Below are 18,126 nucleotides of genomic sequence, written 5' to 3'. Positions count from 1 at the left end.
TGACCCAGAAGCAGATCAGATCCACCAGGTTACCTACAGGGCTCCTTATTTGGCTCAGATCATTTCAGCGAAAAGTAAATGTTCTATAAGGCAGCCAAAAAAATCAAATCAGATCAAATTATATAAAATATAAAAACAGCTATAAAAAGATTAAAGAAAAAAAATGAAATAATAAAAAAGAAAGAAATTTAAAAAGTATATTTCTTAATAAATAGTCAGTATGTTAAAAAGTACCTGGGGAGCAAAAAATGGCAACATCCACTGAAGTAGTAAACTTATTTAAATTAAAAATGTAATGTACTGTATTTTGGAAAAGAGTGAAATAAGATTTCCACTTTTAAAAATTGTGGTATAGATATTTTATAGTGCAATAAAACATGATTGGGACATGCATATGGCATAATAACCCTGCTAAATTAAAGTATTTCAATTATTGACATGCGGCATAATGAAAGAAACTTTCTTTCCAAATCTATGTGCCTTTCTCTTACACACACTATTACATTGGTAATGATTAAACAAGTTGCTATTTTCCACCACCATGTAAAGGGTGAATGACATCCATACACACAAACAGACCACTGCACAAACACACAAACACTGACACTGTGAACTAGTAGTGTGTTTCATTCACCTCTTGCACAGAGGCTTAGAATAGCTTGTTTACATATGATCTCATTAGAGGGATTTCACACTTCAGCAGATTACTCCGTAATTTGGGTGTTGTGTAATTCTGTCCAGTATGTCTACAATTACTGTTAGGCTCATGAGTCAGCGAATACGATGAATATACACACCCATTCAAAAGTGTGGTAACATTTTTTGAAAGAAGCATTTTATGCTCACCAAAGCTGCATTTGATAGTACAGTAAAATACTGTGAAATATTACTACAATTTAAAATAACTATTCAAATATTCTATTTTAATACATTATTAAATGTAATTTATTCCTGTGATGGTAAAGCTGAATTTTCGGCAGCCATTACTCCATTCCCCAGTGTCACATGATCCTTCAGAAAACATTCTAAAATGCTCTGGAAACATTTCTTATTATAAATGTTGAAAAAGGTTGCGCTTCTTAATAGTTTTTGTGGAAACCATGGTACATTTTTTCTAGCATCTATATGAAATTTGTAACATAATAAATGTCTTTATTATTTTCTTTAAATGTTACTGACTTTTGAGTAATAGTTACAATTGTATACATATAAGATACATTTATCATTACCACAATTAAACTTTTAAGAAATAAGGGTTGTAATTTTACCATAATTGTCGAGATCCAGTCAATGAATTTCCATTAATTCACCACCAGAGGTTGTCATTCACCACACAGACTCACACTACACAGTACACCTTGGACTACATTTCCCATGCTCCATTACACCAATCACAAGTTTACCTGATAACAAATCACACCATGCACCTGAGACCAATCACAGAACAATCATCAGACACACTTTATAAGCAATAAACTTCCTCTCACACACTGCTGAGTATTGTTCTGCGTATTTCCCTCTATGGACAAACTCCCCTGTCGCAGGTCAAGCAGCTGCTCGAATGGGTCCATACCTGGCCAGGGTCCCTTAGAAAAGCCGCTGGATCCTTGTGTGGCTGTCGAGTATTCTGTAATGTGGGAGCTGATGAGATGTGCGGATCCATGTGCAAGCTTTTATTAGACAGAGACGTAGTAATAACAGGCATGGGTCAAACACTGGCAAACTGGTATATAGAAGGCAAGACACAAGAATAATCCTAGGGCAAGCATGGGTCTTCAATGAGCGAACAATATCCAGAGGGCTAAGCAAGAGGGGTAATCCAGTATCCAGAGCAAAAGGGTCAAAACACAAGTAACAGGGCAAAGCAATGAAAAGACTAAACTATGAAAACTAGAAACTAAGATAAGACTATGAAAACTAGAAACAGAAACAAGACTATAAAAACAAGAAACTGAAACAAGACTATGAAAACTAGAAACTAAGAGAACTAACACGGAAAGGCTTTTGTATTGCAGCCATCGCTAGGAGAGGAATATACGCAGAACAATACTCGGCAGTGTGTGAGAGGAAGTCCAATGCTTATTAAGCGTGTCTGATGATTGTGCTGTGTGCGTGCGTGCGTGTGTGTGTGTGTGTGTGTGTGTGTGTGTGTGTGTGATTGGTCTCAGGTGCATGGTGTGATTGTTATCAGGTGAACTTGTCACTGGTGCAGTGGAGCACAGGAAATGTAGTCCAGAGTGTACTGTGTAGTGTGAGAGTCTGTGTGGTGGATGATGACCTCTGGTGGTGAATTAATGGAAGTTCATTGACCGGATCTTGACAATAATATAATATTTGTAATATTTTTAGTAATATCAAAATAATTTAATGAAATGTTATACCTTCAAAATGGATATGAATATATATTATGCTGTCGATTGTGAGTTTAAATGTGCTTTTATGTGTAATTTAGGTATACAAAAGGAGAGTTGGACATTGCTTACATCACCTCACGTATTATCGGTGAGTAATGTATAATTCTGTGGTAGGAATGAAAACCATGTTCGTATACCACAGTATTTGCATTTACTCATAGGTATTTACAAATGGATGGATTTATGTGTATCACATATGTGTATGTGTGTGTACTCTCTCTGTTTGAACAGTTCAAAATATGTTATATGTTATAAGGAAGTTGGTCCAGTTTAAATGCATTTTAAGTATATCAGATACTAATATTGTCATGTTTGTGTTTCGGCTATATATACTAAATGCACTGTCACGTATTTGTATTGGCCACATTGGACCTACTGGAAAGAAATATTATAATGTCCTTTCATTCTGTCAGTGATGTCATATCCTGCTGAGGTGGTGGAGATGGGCTACAGGAACCACACCGAGGATATCCGTAGTTTTCTGGACTCACGGCATGCCGACCACTACACTGTTTTTAACTTATCACAGAGGAACTATCGGGGGGCCAAGTTCTCCAACAGAGTGAGTGCAATCAGCTGCATTTCCTGACTTACATACTTTCAGTCACGTTCAAAGACTGAAAATCACTTTACCTTTGTTAAACGCCCCACTTGGAAAAAAAATAAATTTGCCTTTAGGATTTTGTTAAAGAAAGTTTCTCCATAATTGCTTGCTTAACCACAAACAGCATTCAGGGCTTTCATCCTAAGGGATACTAAGTATGAGTTAAAAAGGAACTGTGTAAATGAAGGGGTACTTGAGCCTTATTGACGGGGCTCTGGTGTACAAAAAGGTTTGGGGAAACACTGGTGTCGTATGGAATTCTTGTTCTACGATGTTCATTTTTGTCCAGAATGATACTGGTGGCTAAGATGACTCCTCTTGCGTTATTTCATTAAATATTAAACAGTGCTTTTACCATGTAATTAAATAACTCCCAAGATTAACTGCATGACTCAACTATTTCCAGCTATTTTGGCTGATTTGCTGCTGTAGTTATAAAGGATATCTTAGTTCATTTTGGGATCACATGATTATATTCGTATTTCAATGACAAAGGGGGAGCAACATTTATATGTTATTTATTTTGAAGGTTTGGCTTAAATATAGTATATTTGATATATAATGACTTTTGAAGTTTCATTCTTACTCAAATCCCTTGGTGTTGTAAGATCTTGTTTTGTTGTTGTTTTTTGACATGCTGCTGTTTCATAATCTACATAAATATTCTTTTGGATACATTTTATCCATGATTATCCAACTCTTTATTCTTTTTGTATATCTCTCATATTCAGTTATATTTCACTCTTTCCTATTTCTCTCACATGTCTTCCTATCAGTGACAGTACTTCTGTGTCTCATTCCTCTGTAGGTTTCTGAATGCAATTGGCCTTCCAGGCAGGCCCCGAGTCTTCACAATCTATTTGCCGTGTGTAAGAATATGTACAACTGGCTCAAGCAAAACCCCAAGAATGTGTGTGTGATCACCTGTTCGGTAAGAAGATCTCCTGATGTTCATGCCTGTTGTCTGTTGTGGTTACTCAGCATTAAACAATCATGACTGTTAAACCAGATTCATTGTCTACATTTGAGTCAGGTTCTTTTCACATTGTCCAAAAAGGCCCTTTTTTAGGCTAAATATGACTTAAACCCTTGCAAAAGTATACATTTCTGAGATAGAAATAAGCTCACACACAAAAAAAAATAATTCTAGGCAGGTTTGTTACACACTATTCATCATTAACAGCTACCTTTAATTAAACACTTGGACAGTATGTCAAATTAGTCTTTTATTGGCCTTATATATACACACACATACATAGACACGTACACGTACACACACACACATATAATTTGTTGTTTTAATTGTTACACTGTATATTTATTTTTCATGTCATTACTTGTTTTGTATATAATGCTTAGGCAATATTTTATCATGGAAATACAATCATGCTAATAAAATACTTTAAAGTGAAAATTAAAATTTAAAGAGAGAGATGCACACACACACACACACACAAAACCAATTTTTATTTGATTTCTTTTACTGTCACAAAAGATGCTGACAGCATAAAATCTAACTTTAATAATATAACATATATATTATATAATATAATGGCTCTTGAGGGCCAGAGTTGAGAACCCCTGATATAATATAATATAATATAATATAATATAATATAATATAATATAATATAATATAATATAATATAATATAATATAATAAATCTGTATTATCCGAACCTGTCCTAACACTTGTTTGCTCTTTCAGGATGGCAGAGCTCCTTCAGGCGTGCTGGTCTGTGCCATGTTCTGTTTCTGCCACCTTTTCGCCAACCCGGTGCCAGCCATGCAGCTTCTCAGCGCCAAGAGATCTGGATCTGGCCTGTGGCCCTCCCATAGGAGGTACAGTACAACCCATCAGATCGCTCTGAAAATGTAGCTATGAAAAAAACTATGGAATGGTATAAATACTCAATAATAGTACAGTAAATTATGAACTAATAAAATTGATCACTTTGTGCAAGTTTGGCATACGGTACCTTTGTCTTGGAATGTCGATTTATTTTCCTGTCTGTTGTAAACAAAGAATGAAACGTTGTTATTCATCAAAACGTATGTGTCACGTACTGGTGCTGTAAAGAGCACACAGTGAAGGAGAGAATTCCTCAAAATTCTTTTAATTATGAATCCAAGGAGCAAAGAAGGCAGGCGTAGCACAAACACAAATGTAAGCATAACAATACAAATAACCAGTGTCCTAACATTTCACGTACCCGTCAGATTGTCCTACCAGGGCTTACTGCACATGTGCACATCAATATTGCATCAATTTTCTCACGCTAAACAACACATAATTACTGTATTTGCATTACTGTAAGAGTAGGTTTAGGATTGGGGTAGATGTACGTGTTAATAAAGCATAATCTGATGGGTAGCATTTTTTGTTGTCTCATTGTGCTACCTACTGTTTCAATGGGAGTTAGCAAAATCTAACAGGGTAGCACCAATCATCAGAACACCAGCCAAGGAACTGAACAAAGCATGGAGTATAAATACCAAAGCAAGCGAGGGACTAATGACTAAATTAATGGAACACAGGTGAACAGAATGACATCATTTAACTTCAGGAAAACTAGGTCAGAGTGTCAAGGGTTGGCAAGGGAGGAACTCAGGTGCAGACAGGAAGTAACTAAACACAGGATTTATTTAACAAAAAGGGAAAACAAAAACCCACGGGGGGGGGGGAAACAAGGGCTAGGGTAGACACTAAATAATTCTACAAAAACACAATAAACAAGGTAAACAAAGACTCTGAACACTAACTACTAACAAACACTCACTGCTAGACAAAAGACTTCTTTGAGGGGTTTCAAGGACACGATATCTCTGGAGGCTGACTGGTGGGAACACATAAGTTGAACAATCACAATGAACCGACAAAAGACAGAGCACACTAGGAGATCTAAATAGGGGAACTAATCAAGACACGACAGGTGGCACAGATAGGACAATCACGACAAGACTAGGATAACAAGGGGGGCGGGGCAAGGGAACGAGACAAACACAAGCACATGGCCCAAAGACAAGGCCATGTGCTTGTACACAAAACACGGGTCTGTCATGATCCTGCCTCTAGACTAGAGAAAAGTCAGGGACATGATGGCAGGACCATGACAGAACCCCTCCCTTAAGGAGCGGCTTCCAGACGCTCCCTAAGGGAACATCAAACGCGGGACATGACTGACTGGGACAGAGACAAAAACCAACACGACATGACAAATAGTAATAAGGGCAGACATGAAAACACAACAATAGGGTTAGGGTGGCATATCAAGAAAAAACAAACAGGGAAGGGGAGGAGGCGGGAGCACAAAGTTCATGGGGGACAGACCAGGGTGGGTGGGAGGGGTAGGGATCTTAGGAGGACAGGACGAAGGCTGACGACGGGGGGTACGGGCAGGTCTGGGTGGTGAGGGGTGGGGAGGGGTCTCGGGACAACTGACAGAGGACATGACAGGAGCAGACACGGGACGCGGGGCAACACTTACGGGACGCGGGGAGACGACAGCTGGACACGGGGAGACAACAGGACACGGGGCAACACTCACGGGACACGGGGCAACACTCACGGGACACGGGGAGACGACATCTACGGGACACGGGGAGACGACATCTACGGGACACGGGGAGACGACGGCTGGACACTCGGGATTTCTGGGGACTGGGTCAGGGGACAAGACAGGACTGACGGGGGACTTCTAGGATCTGGACAAGACGAGACAAATAATCTGAGAAGGCTTTAGCAGCTAGGATAACTGGCATCTCCTTACGAGATGAGACAGACTGTACTAGAGTCTTTGCTGCAGAGTCGGCCGCGGCTCTCTCCTCCGCTCTCACGACTGCAGACTTGCATACAGCGCTCTTCTTTGCCGGCTCGGGCACGCCAGCGCTCACCGCTGCTGGCTCGGGCACGCTCACCGCTGCTGGCTCGGGCACGCTCACCGCTGCTGGCACGGGCACGCTCACCGCTGCTGGCACGGGCACGCTCTCCGCTGCTGGCTCGGGCACGCTCCCCGCTGCTGGCTCGGGCACGCTCCCCGCTGCTGGCTCGGGCACGCTCACCGCTGCTGGCTCGGGCACGCTCACCGCTGCTGGCTCGGGCACGCCAGCGCTCACCGCTGCTGGCTCGGGCACGCTCACCGCTGCTGGCTCGGGCACGCTCACCGCTGCTGGCTCGGGCACGCTCACCGCTGCTGGCACGGGCACGCCAGCGCTCTCCGCTGCTGGCACGGGAGGAGACAGGGTCACAGGACCGGCAGGCCCCTTCTTCTTCCTCTTCCTCCTTGGGCGCGGTGCAGAGGCCACAGCTGGGTCAGAGGCGGGTTGGGGGAGTTTGGTCTCGGGCAGGGCAGACTCGGAGGCCGAAGACTCTGAAGCTGACTCCCACGACAACCGTCTCCCTCGCTTGTTGGGGGAGACTGAAGGTAGTGGGAGGTGCCTCAGGATTTTGGGAGGGACTTGCCTGATCCCCCAGGGTTGCCACGGCCAGGACACGACCCTCTGGGATCGTTGGCAGCTGGGTAGGTGGAGGGGACCTCTGTGGCTCCTCCTGGGAGATGCTCTCCCACAGCCGGGCCTAATTTTGGAGGATCCATTCCCCCTCAGGCGAGTATGGGAGGGTGACCCCCTTCCTGTCGGTGGGGGACGACATCCAACATTGACGACGGAACTCCAACAGGTGTTGGAGCTCGGGGGACCTCCTGCCTGCTGAGTTCCTTTTTGGTCGGTTCATTCTGTCAAGGGTTGGCAAGGGAGGAACTCAGGTGCAGACAGGAAGTAACTAAACACAGGATTTATTTAACAAAAAGGGAAAACAAAAACCCACGGGGGGGGGGGAAAACAAGGGCTAGGGTAGACACTAAATAATTCTACAAAACACAATAAACAAGGTAAACAAAGACTCTGAACACTAACTACTAACAAACACTCACTGCTAGACAAAAGACTTCTTTGAGGGGTTTCAAGGACAAGATATCTCTGGAGGCTGACTGGTGGGAACACATAAGTTGAACAATCACAATGAACCGACAAAAGACAGAGCACACTAGGAGATCTAAATAGGGGAACTAATCAAGACACGACAGGTGGCACAGATAGGACAATCACGACAAGACTAGGATAACAAGGGGGGCGGGGCAAGGGAACGAGACAACACAAGCACATGGCCCAAAGACAAGGCCATGTGCTTGTACACAAAAACACGGGTCTGTCATGATCCTGCCTCTAGACTAGAGAAAAGTCAGGACATGATGGCAGGACCATGACACAGAGGAAAACTAACAGACACGTAACAGAGTCCAACTTGAGGAGGGAGGGTGGGGGTTCTGAAGGGGGACATGGAGCAGGTGAGGGGCAGAAACAAAACAAGTCCAAATAATAAGTCCATGGGGGAGTGGAGGGTGGGAGGAGCCAGGGGGAGGCCAGGAGCAGCCAGATGTGTAGCAAGAGGCCAGCCAGGACGGCGGCCCACGGTGGAGTTGGCAGAGGTTGGGGTTGACGACACCAGGGGGCCAACTGACGGAGATGGAGACGTGAAAGAGGAGCCCAGGATGGAGACAGAGAGCAGGGTGACACAGAGGTTCCAGAGAGCCAAGGTGGAGCTGATGGCTCAGGTGGCCGAAGCAGAGGAGGAGGAGGCGGAGGTGGGGATCTGGAAGACCGCGGTAGAACCAGAGCGACAGAGGACCAAGGTGGAGCCACAGGGAAGGAGGAGCCAGACAGAGCCAGAGGGATGGAGGGACGAGGTGAAGCCAGAGGAGTGGAATCCTGTAGTGGAGGAGGGATGACAACTGACCAAGGCAGAGCCAGAGGGATGAGGGAGCCCAATGGAGCCAGCCGGATGATGGGTCACTGTTGAGACAAGGGAGCCAGGAGCCAAGGCAGAGCCAATGAGTCGAAGGTCAGAGGTGGAGTCCAGGACTCGGAGGCCAGAGGCGGAGACAGGGGATCCTTACGCCAAGGCAGAGCTGGAGACTGGCAGACCCGAGGCGAATCAGAGCACCCAGATGAAATAACCGGCCAAGGAACTGAACAAAGCACAGAGTATAAATACCAAAGCAAGCGAAGGACTAATGACTAAAGTAATGGAACACAGGTGAACAGAATGACATAAGACAACTTCAGGAAAACTAGGTCAAATGAAAACTAACAGACATGTAACAGTATGTCCTACACAAGGTATTTTTCCAAAACCACTGACAGTCTTCTTTATGTGTGTTTATTTATTTAGGTACATAGGTTATGTATGCAGTTTAGTCTCAGAGAAGCCAACCATACCACACTCCAAACCGCTAGTCATTAAATCCGTCACAATGAGTCCTGTTCCTTGCTTCAACAAACAGCGCAGTGGCTGTCGGCCATTCTGTGATGTACTTATTGGCGAGACCAAGATATTTTCTACAGCTCAGGAGTACGAGAAAATGAGGTAAGCATGTCTATATACAGACACTCTACTAATGGTTCCTTTAAATCATATTATCTGTGTAACTGAAATGATATGTAATGAATGGTCAAATAGCATCCTATCAAATATGGCTCTTTGTAGTCTTATTGTCAGTTATCATAAAATGTTACATTTCAGATGTGGTTTGGAATAAGTCATACAACCAGGGTTTAGCAAAATCAAGAATTTAATCATTCCAAAATCCCATTAATGAATGTGAATTTAAATTGAATTGGCCATGTCTCACAGGAAGTTGAAATGGAGCGGAATTGGTTGAATTAGAATGACAGGAAGAATTTATTAAAATTGAATTTCAAAGATTTTCAACATAGTCACCCAACAGATAATTACAAAGCAAACTAAACATAATAACATTAAATAAGCATGTTGTCATGTCATCTGGATCTACCATATGGTCCATAAAATTTTAATTAATTTAATAAATATAAGTTATTTCAAAGATGAATTATTAATATCATCTAATGTTTGTTGTAAACCCCCATATGTTGTTTGTATGCTGAATACATTTATGAATAATTCATACTGAAAAATGAAATGTGTTATTAAAAAATACACTAATGGCAGATAGATGAATATATGCAATTCCATTTTAATTATACTTCCATTAAATGTTTTACTTCCGTTATATATTTTATTGTATTTTATAAGGCCTTTATGAATTGCATAAAAGATATTTTATGTAGCACTTAAAAATAATAATGTTTTTTTGTGTAATAGTGAAGTGTCTCTTCATGTTTGTTGCTCTCAGGGAACACAGAGTTCAAGAGGGCAAAGTGGTCTTTCCTGTGGGAGTGAGTGCCCAAGGAGACGTGGTGATTTCAGTCTATCACATGCGGTCCCATGCACTTCAGGCCAAGGTATGAGACTAATAACTAAATGTTACCCCTTTTTCATTTAAAGCTGCAGCAGAGAAGAAAACTATAGATGAGTCAGAACTTGTAGGCTTTTTTTTCTTGCTAGTTGTTAGTGACTGAAAGGTTGCAACATCTTGGCAGTGATTAAATTCAGGTGTGTTCGCAGGTAACAAACACCCAGATATTCCAGATTCAGTTCCATACTGGTTTCATCGCCCCTGGCACCACTGTCTTAAAGTTTCTGAAGTAAGTGTTTCTTTTCACTTATTTCATTATCATTGCATTGTAGTCTGAACCAGTTAATCTAGCTTTCAAATTGATGCAAAATCCTGCTCCATATAATGATAGACAAAATGTCTAATCATTCTTTGCTTGTTACGATCAAGGCTTGTTAGGACAATAACTCTGACTTCCATGAAAGAGATTTCTCGCTGCTTTATCATGTGGTTAGCACATCTGATTGGGGTGTAAAACTTCTTCAAACATTTTTCTAATTCTTATTATTATTAATCTGCATGCAGTCTTATGACATTGTTAATTTATACAACATGGAATATTTGTGTTTTTATTATAGATATGTCACACCACAGAACTATTAAATACACTGCTAAAAGGTGATTAAATATTGTTAAGTCTGTCTACCTTTTTATATTTTGAATGGACTTTTTTTAATTAATAATTATTCATTAAAATGTCATAACTCAATCTTCCAGTGAAAAAGTCAGACTTCTCTTTAGTGAAGTATGCAAGACTTAATATGCTTAAACACCACCCCTTCACAATCGACTAAAATCTAATCAACAACCAATGCATGGAACCAAGACCCTGACCTACATTTTTCGTTACACTTGGACATACATCATAATACAAAAGAAAAAATCAATCACATCTTCCATTTCATTGCAACTTTAAATATACAGTATGGCGTGACCAGTATAGCACCCCATCATATAAAATTTCCCTTATACATTCATAGAAATTTAAACTCAGAATCTTTGATGTTGAAAAAAAAGTTGTTGGACATGTTGTTTAACTATTTGTAGCCCTGCACTTAAGTCTGTGTGTGTGTTTATCCAGGACGGAGTTGGATGCATGTGATTCTCCAGAAAAATACCCTCAGCTGTTTCATGTGTTGTTAGACATTGAGGTTGAAAGTACAGAGAAACAGAAAGATCTCACCCCACCGTGGGAGCAGCTCCCCACCAAAGACCTGAGCCCCAACGTGCTTTTCTCTTGTCATCAGGAACACCAGGATGCACTTGCTATTGCAGGTAAAACATAAATCTGGTATATTACTATGCTCTATATAACACAAAAAGCCAACCAAATGGTTTTGGTTCGTTCTTTTTAAAAAAAAATCTTCAGATGGGAGCATTAGAAGTAAGACTGGGCGATATTATATTCAATATTTGCTGAATATAAAGTTAAAGCAGCATTCTGGATGATTTTAATATAATTTATTTTACCCATTTAGTTTTCTGACTGCCATGTTGTGAGACTTTTGTATCCATTGACTCAAAAGTATGAGAATTGTAAAACATGTAGTGTTAAATTATATAATAATATAATAAATCACCCTTTTAACCTATTTCAGCAAACACATACATATCAAGGTGTATTTTGAATATCATAAATAGTTAGAAGTTTCTTAAGCTCACCATGACTGCATTTATTTGATTATAAATACAGTAAAAATAGTAATAATTTGAACGATTATTACCATTTAAAATAATTATATGTTATATATTTTATATTTTAAAATGTAATTTATTCCTGTAATGGCCATTACTCCAGTCTTCAGTGTCACAAGTCCTCAATAAATAATCCCTAATATTAGCAACATTGAAAACAGCAGTTATTTCATCATTTGGATAAAAGTATTAATTTCTTTAAAAAAAAACGAAATCGGCAAAGGCTGATAAAATGGCCTTGTGGAGTTTAGTCACCATTAAGAGCTCAGTAGTTTGTCCCTCAGTGACCCTTAAAACAAGTCAGCTCATCAATCACTCGCTGGCATTGTGTCAAGTGTCTGTGCCCCATTAAACTAAACACCATCTGTTTAATGTACTTTATTCTCTGCTGAAAAGATGAAATGGAGGGCTTTGACTTGGAAGGTAAGATGTAGTGTAGGAGGCTTGTGAGAGTCAACAGGAAATAGTTGATTAATAGATTTGTAGTTGACTATTGAATTTAGCGAATTATTTGATGAGTAGTTAATGAATTTGAGAGGCATAATGTTGTTATGTTTCTCACATAAAGCTATTGATTGTCTTCAAAAACTTGGAAAATAACACACAAATTGTATGGACTAATTTGATGTTGTTGTTTTTTATATAACCATTTCTCCGGTCTGTCCTTTAGATCCCGCACAGGGCCATGGGAGCTGCGGAGGCAGAGTGGGGCCGAATGAGGAGAGCGAACCATCAGATGATGAAATGCTCTCCCTTTCTAGTCAGCAGAGTAACACGAGCAATGAGAAATCAAAAGCAGCTAAGAAACCAGAGCCCCAGCCTGCAGCGTCCCCTCCTCCAGCAGCTGATGAGGTAGATCTGCTGGGACTGGATGGTGATGCAGCTACGCTTCCTCCATCCTCCCCACAACCTCCGACCACCGGCACCACCACAGACCTGCTGGGGGACCTGTTTGGAGCTCCTCCCACACCACAGCCAGCCAGCGGCCCCACTTCTGCTCAGTCCACCCCGCGGAGATCCGCAGCCTCCTCCTCACCCTGTCCATCACCTCGATCTGGAGACAGTAAGTATGTTTTATGTTTTTTTTTTTAACAAAGACTGACAGTTGAACTGATTGAGCTGAGATGTTGAGATGAGTCAGTGAAGTGGAGCAGCATTTTGGTATAATGAGAAATGTGAATTATTCTTTTGAGTGGGATTCATTCAGCATCAAAACACAAAATGGAGACACAAATTTATTTAAACCTGCTGTATCATGGTACATTGCTTTTATAAAATGGCTTTGTTACAACAATATAATAAAAACATCCAAATTCAACTAAAAGTCGCTTTATTAATATGATTATTTATAAATATTATTACTTTACTACTACTACTACTATTATTATTACTATTATTTTATTATGTTGTTGTTTTATTAATAGTAATAAATGACAATAAATAATCATAATAAGCAGTTTTTTCATCAATTATATTTACACTACCATTCAAAATGGATTCAATACAATTTTTTTATAGAAATTAAAAAAGGTTGCATTAAATTGATCAAAAGTGAACAATTTAATGTTTGTAATATTAGTCATATTATAAAATATATATATATATATATATATATATATATATATATATATATATATATATATATATATATATATATATATATATATATATATATATATATATATATTTAAAAACATGCTGAACATGATTTTTTTTTTTTTTTGCAATAATTTTGTAGTCTAACTTTAGGTTGTTTACAATTACCATAAGCATATACCAATAATATACCATTTTACTGGCCATTTTCCAACAGCTTTGACCTTGTTTTAACCAATCAGATGAGTCTTATAGAAGTGCATTTCAGCAAAAGTCCTTTTTTTAATTCATCAGCTTTCGACCTGTTTGGGTCTGGGCCCGCTCCCGCCCCTAAGCCGCAGGACTTCATGGGGGCTTTCCTGGGTCCAGGTAATATGGGGCAGCCAGACCCCTTCCTGCATGCTGCACGATCTCCGTCTCCTACAATGCAGAACATGGGCATGGGTAAGGCATGCGCCTTTGCCTCTCAGTACTGTCAGTGTGTGGGCAACATCACCATAACAACCAGCAAAGCTCTTTTGTGTTAAATCCTCCAGAATATGATTAGCAAAATAGCCTTGCAAATTTATCTCTATAAAACAGCTCTGTAGTAAATGTCATATTTGACATTTAATGTTTGATGTTTTGGAGAAAGTGGAATTAATGTTGGGCCTTGAGTTTGATTGTTTATTTTAAGTACAATGTGTGTGGTCCATAGCTGCATGTGCTCTGTGAAGGACAACTGAGACCCTGCATGATGTATCTGGGAATATGCAAAGCAGATAAACATCAATATGAAATAAAGCAACACAATTTTGCACAGTTTCCAAACATAAATTGTATACAGTCTGTTTGTTGGATGCAGTGGTAGTTTGCATGTCTATGGAAACAGCGTGTGAATTTTAAAGTCCCACCAGTGCCATATGCTTTGAGACATCCTTTTCCCCTAAAAATCAAGTGGTTTTAAATCTGAATGCTTTGAAACAGCACTACTGTAACATAAAGAGCTGCTATTTGTTTGGAACTGTAGTATTTTTTTTATTTTTCAAGCATGCGACAGAGCTGGAAAGTAGCACTGCATGATGCCAAATACTGCAGATTGCTACATTCTGTTACACAGAGCCTTGTGAGATTGAGAGAAATATGAGAGAAATCCCACCCCTTTTCCTCATTGCCTATTTAAAAAATCTAGCACATTGTCATTATATCGTTTTAACTAAAAAGCAAAAGAGCTTTATTAACCAGTTAGCCCTATGCTAAGCTAGTAAGCTAAGCTTTTAGCTTGAAAACATGAAAGGAAAACGTGTAGTTTGTCTGTTTTTAGCTACAGCATTGTAATTAACAGATTTTCATTTCAGGTACCAATTAGAGTACGCATTATTTATATTAGATGTTTTACCACTGACAGACTGCATTTCACATCAAGACATCAAGACAAGTATGTTCCCTTCATAGGTCGCAGTTCACCTGTGCCACCCACTACTCCCACTGTCAACATCCAGCTAGAGGGCTCTGCAGGAGCATGGGATTGGAACAAACCAGCACCTGCAGGTAAGTGTGTTAGAAACACAAGATGTGTCATAGGGACTCCTGGTGGCGTGATCTGAAATTACACCTAAAAACGAAATGACTCACTACTGACCTGCCATCTGGACTGGTGTGTTGAGCTCATATAGCTCATAAAAATTCATATCTTGTGAAACATTACATGCCTGACTTTATGGTTTTTGAATCAATTGAGCTGGATACTTCTTATAATTATTCTCAATAGCTTTTTACAGGGCTCGACGGTAGATGTGTACATGCACAGTATTTCGAAATTCAATACTTTCACTGACCCCAACAAATGAATGATAAATTATAAATTTCACTCACACACACACACACACACACACACACAATTATATTTATAATAAAAGAAAATAAAGACATCATCACAAGTCATTCTCACAACTTTGACAAAACCTTATTTATGTTAGCCAGTTCACTTTAACTAGCTGACAAAATGTTGACGGAAGCATATTTCACAATGTGCGGAAAACCAGATAACTTAAATTTAAAATATCTTGATTTAATTTTAAATGGTCTCTCCTCAGGGTACTAAAGTATAAATCTTGATTAGTCATACCAGGTGGAGGTTTTGGGATGGGAAGTAAGTCTGCCAACACTAGCCCAACCAGCTCAGTTCATGGTACTCCCACCCACCAGGCCAAACCCAACACTTTGGACCCTTTTGCTGATCTGGGTAACCTAGGAGCTGGTCTGGGAGGAGGTAAATGAAAAAAAAAAAAACTTATTGAGTCTCATGAATTTCTTTCTTCTGTTGAACGCAAAAGAAGATATTTTGAAGAATGTTGGTAACAAAATAGTTGATGGCAGCCATCGACTTCCATATTTTTTTCCAATCATTTTTTTTTTTTTTTTTTTACTACATTCATCATGAATTCACTGTTTAATATATGTGTGTTCATTCGGTGGTTCAGGATTCTCTAGCAAGCCAACCACACCTACTGGTGCCGGAGGAGCATTTCCACCCATGGGCTCCCCCCAGCGTCCCGCCCCCTCTCCCCAGCACACTGCCTCTGGAGGCTGGCATCCCAGCACAGGCTTCCCCTCATGGCAGCCTGGAGGTGGGGCTCAGTGGCAGACGCAGACCCAGGGTGCACAGCACCAGACCCCATCTAAAGCACCAGGACCCTCTATGCCTCACGCTTCTCCACAGAACAGACCCAACTACAACGTCAGCTTCTCCACCATGGGTGGAGCTTCGCCAGGAGCCACTGGGGCAAAAGCTCAGCCTAATATGGGTGAGTACCTGGACACAAATTGTCCAGTGACTCACCATAGAATCTGGTCCAGTCTTATGTAGTTGTGCTTATGCGTATGTGTTCACAACTTAAGGGGGAAGTCGTGGCCTAATGGTTAGAGAGTTTGACTCCTAACACTAAGGTTGTGGGTTCGAGTCTCGGGCCGGCAGTACCACGACTTTGGTGCCCTTGAGCAAGGCACCGAACCCCCAACTGCTCCCCAGGCACCGAAGCATAAATGGCTGCACATTGCTCTGTGTGTGTGTGTGTATTCACTGCTGTGTGTGTGCACTTTGGATGGGTTAAATGCAGAGCACGAATTCTGAGTATGGGTCACCATACTTGGCTGTATGTCATGTCACTTTCACTTTTTTCACTTTCATTGTAAAATTCTGATGTTTTGAGGGATGCTCCATTATTATAAGCCAATATATATAAAACTAACTAAAATAAGTTGTTTTAAAAGCTATAAGTGAATTTAGGCATCACAGCATGCATATATAATGTATAAAACGATCAATATTGTTTTTGTGGCTGGCTAAATATGACATTTAATAGTGATAATACTTTTTTTTTTAATTAAAATTAAACATTAAACATTTTAAATGTAACATTTGCAAGTCGCTTTGGATAAAACCTGCTAAATGAATAAATGTATATTAATTGAAAATTAAACTAAGTGAGTTATAGATGATGGCAAAGGCAATCTAAATATAGAAAAGAAGAAATGAGCACATACAACTATATGTCTTTATTAGCTTAATTATAAGCTAATAGTTATAAATTTAAAAAAAAATCAAAACATACCTGTATATAATGTACAATATGAAAGATCAATATTGTTTTTGAGACTGGCTAATGATTACATTTTAATAGTGATTTAATGGTGATTATTAAAAAAAAATCTAAATTTAATTAAAATAAAATGTTATTAAAATTAAATTTGAGGAAATAACAAGCACATGTACTTATGTATCTATTATAAGTTAATACTTAAGATCTCTAATATTGATCAGTGATACCGATATTGTGTATGCCTCAATATTTTCTTTAGACTTTCATTACAACTACAACAAAGAATATTATAAATAGTAACTCAGACTTTATTAATTATTTCCTTTTTCTTCCAGGAACCAGACCAAAGGTTTCGGACGCTAACTTTGATGACCTACTCTCAGGCCAGGGCTTCGCTGGCACTAAGGAGAAAAAAGGGCCAAAAACCATAGCAGAAATGAGAAAAGAGGAGATGGCAAAAGAAATGGATCCAGAGAGAATCAAGGTGAAAAAATAAAACACACACACACACACATAAGTTCAAGCTGATATTTATATTACAAGGCTGACTGGAATATTTGATTCTGATGCTCAGTCGCTTGTTTTATGTTTGCTGTTTATTTTGTGATAATGACCAGCTGACTGTGCATTGTCCCTTTCATGTTCCTCTTTTTAAAGACTTTGTTCAAGTGTGAATCGCATCGTTATGTTTTAATATAATGTTGTTATTTGTGGCAGATCCTGGACTGGATTGAGGGGAAGGAGAGGAACATCAGAGCATTGCTGTCCACCATGCACACGGTGCTTTGGGAAGGGGAGACGCGCTGGAAACCTGTAGGCATGGCTGACCTTGTCACACCAGAGCAAGTGAAGAAGGTCTACCGCAAAGCTGTTCTGGTGGTGCACCCTGACAAGGTGAGAGACGCACTTGTACAGTGTCAAGA

The 18,126-nt window shown here is 40.0% G+C and overlaps 1 protein-coding gene across 5 annotated transcripts in view; it reads left to right on the top strand.

The window, feature by feature from the left end:
- Window positions 1-18,126, top strand: part of LOC109103975 (DnaJ (Hsp40) homolog, subfamily C, member 6) — a 32,952-nt gene that overhangs the window by 12,285 nt on the left and 2,541 nt on the right. For 4 of the 5 annotated variants that reach the window (XM_042758353.1, XM_042758354.1, XM_042758350.1 and 1 more), the window contains 15 exons: window positions 2,453-2,502; window positions 2,828-2,976; window positions 3,827-3,949; window positions 4,727-4,860; window positions 9,248-9,442; window positions 10,230-10,338; window positions 10,502-10,581; window positions 11,413-11,606; window positions 12,697-13,089; window positions 13,917-14,066; window positions 15,057-15,152; window positions 15,724-15,872; window positions 16,075-16,408; window positions 17,539-17,687; window positions 17,921-18,097. In XM_042758353.1, coding sequence (XP_042614287.1) covers window positions 2,453-2,502; window positions 2,828-2,976; window positions 3,827-3,949; window positions 4,727-4,860; window positions 9,248-9,442; window positions 10,230-10,338; window positions 10,502-10,581; window positions 11,413-11,606; window positions 12,697-13,089; window positions 13,917-14,066; window positions 15,057-15,152; window positions 15,724-15,872; window positions 16,075-16,408; window positions 17,539-17,687; window positions 17,921-18,097 — 2,482 coding nt within the window. The remainder of the gene's footprint in view (window positions 1-2,452; window positions 2,503-2,827; window positions 2,977-3,826; window positions 3,950-4,726; window positions 4,861-9,247; window positions 9,443-10,229; window positions 10,339-10,501; window positions 10,582-11,412; window positions 11,607-12,696; window positions 13,090-13,916; window positions 14,067-15,056; window positions 15,153-15,723; window positions 15,873-16,074; window positions 16,409-17,538; window positions 17,688-17,920; window positions 18,098-18,126) is intronic. The other variant, XM_042758352.1, reaches the window with a different exon arrangement.

Source organism: Cyprinus carpio, chromosome A6 (assembly GCF_018340385.1).
Source record: "Cyprinus carpio isolate SPL01 chromosome A6, ASM1834038v1, whole genome shotgun sequence".
NCBI lineage: Eukaryota > Metazoa > Chordata > Actinopteri > Cypriniformes > Cyprinidae > Cyprinus > Cyprinus carpio.
The sequence above is the reverse complement of the archived record's forward strand: the minus strand, read 5'-3'. Positions and strand labels throughout refer to the sequence as shown.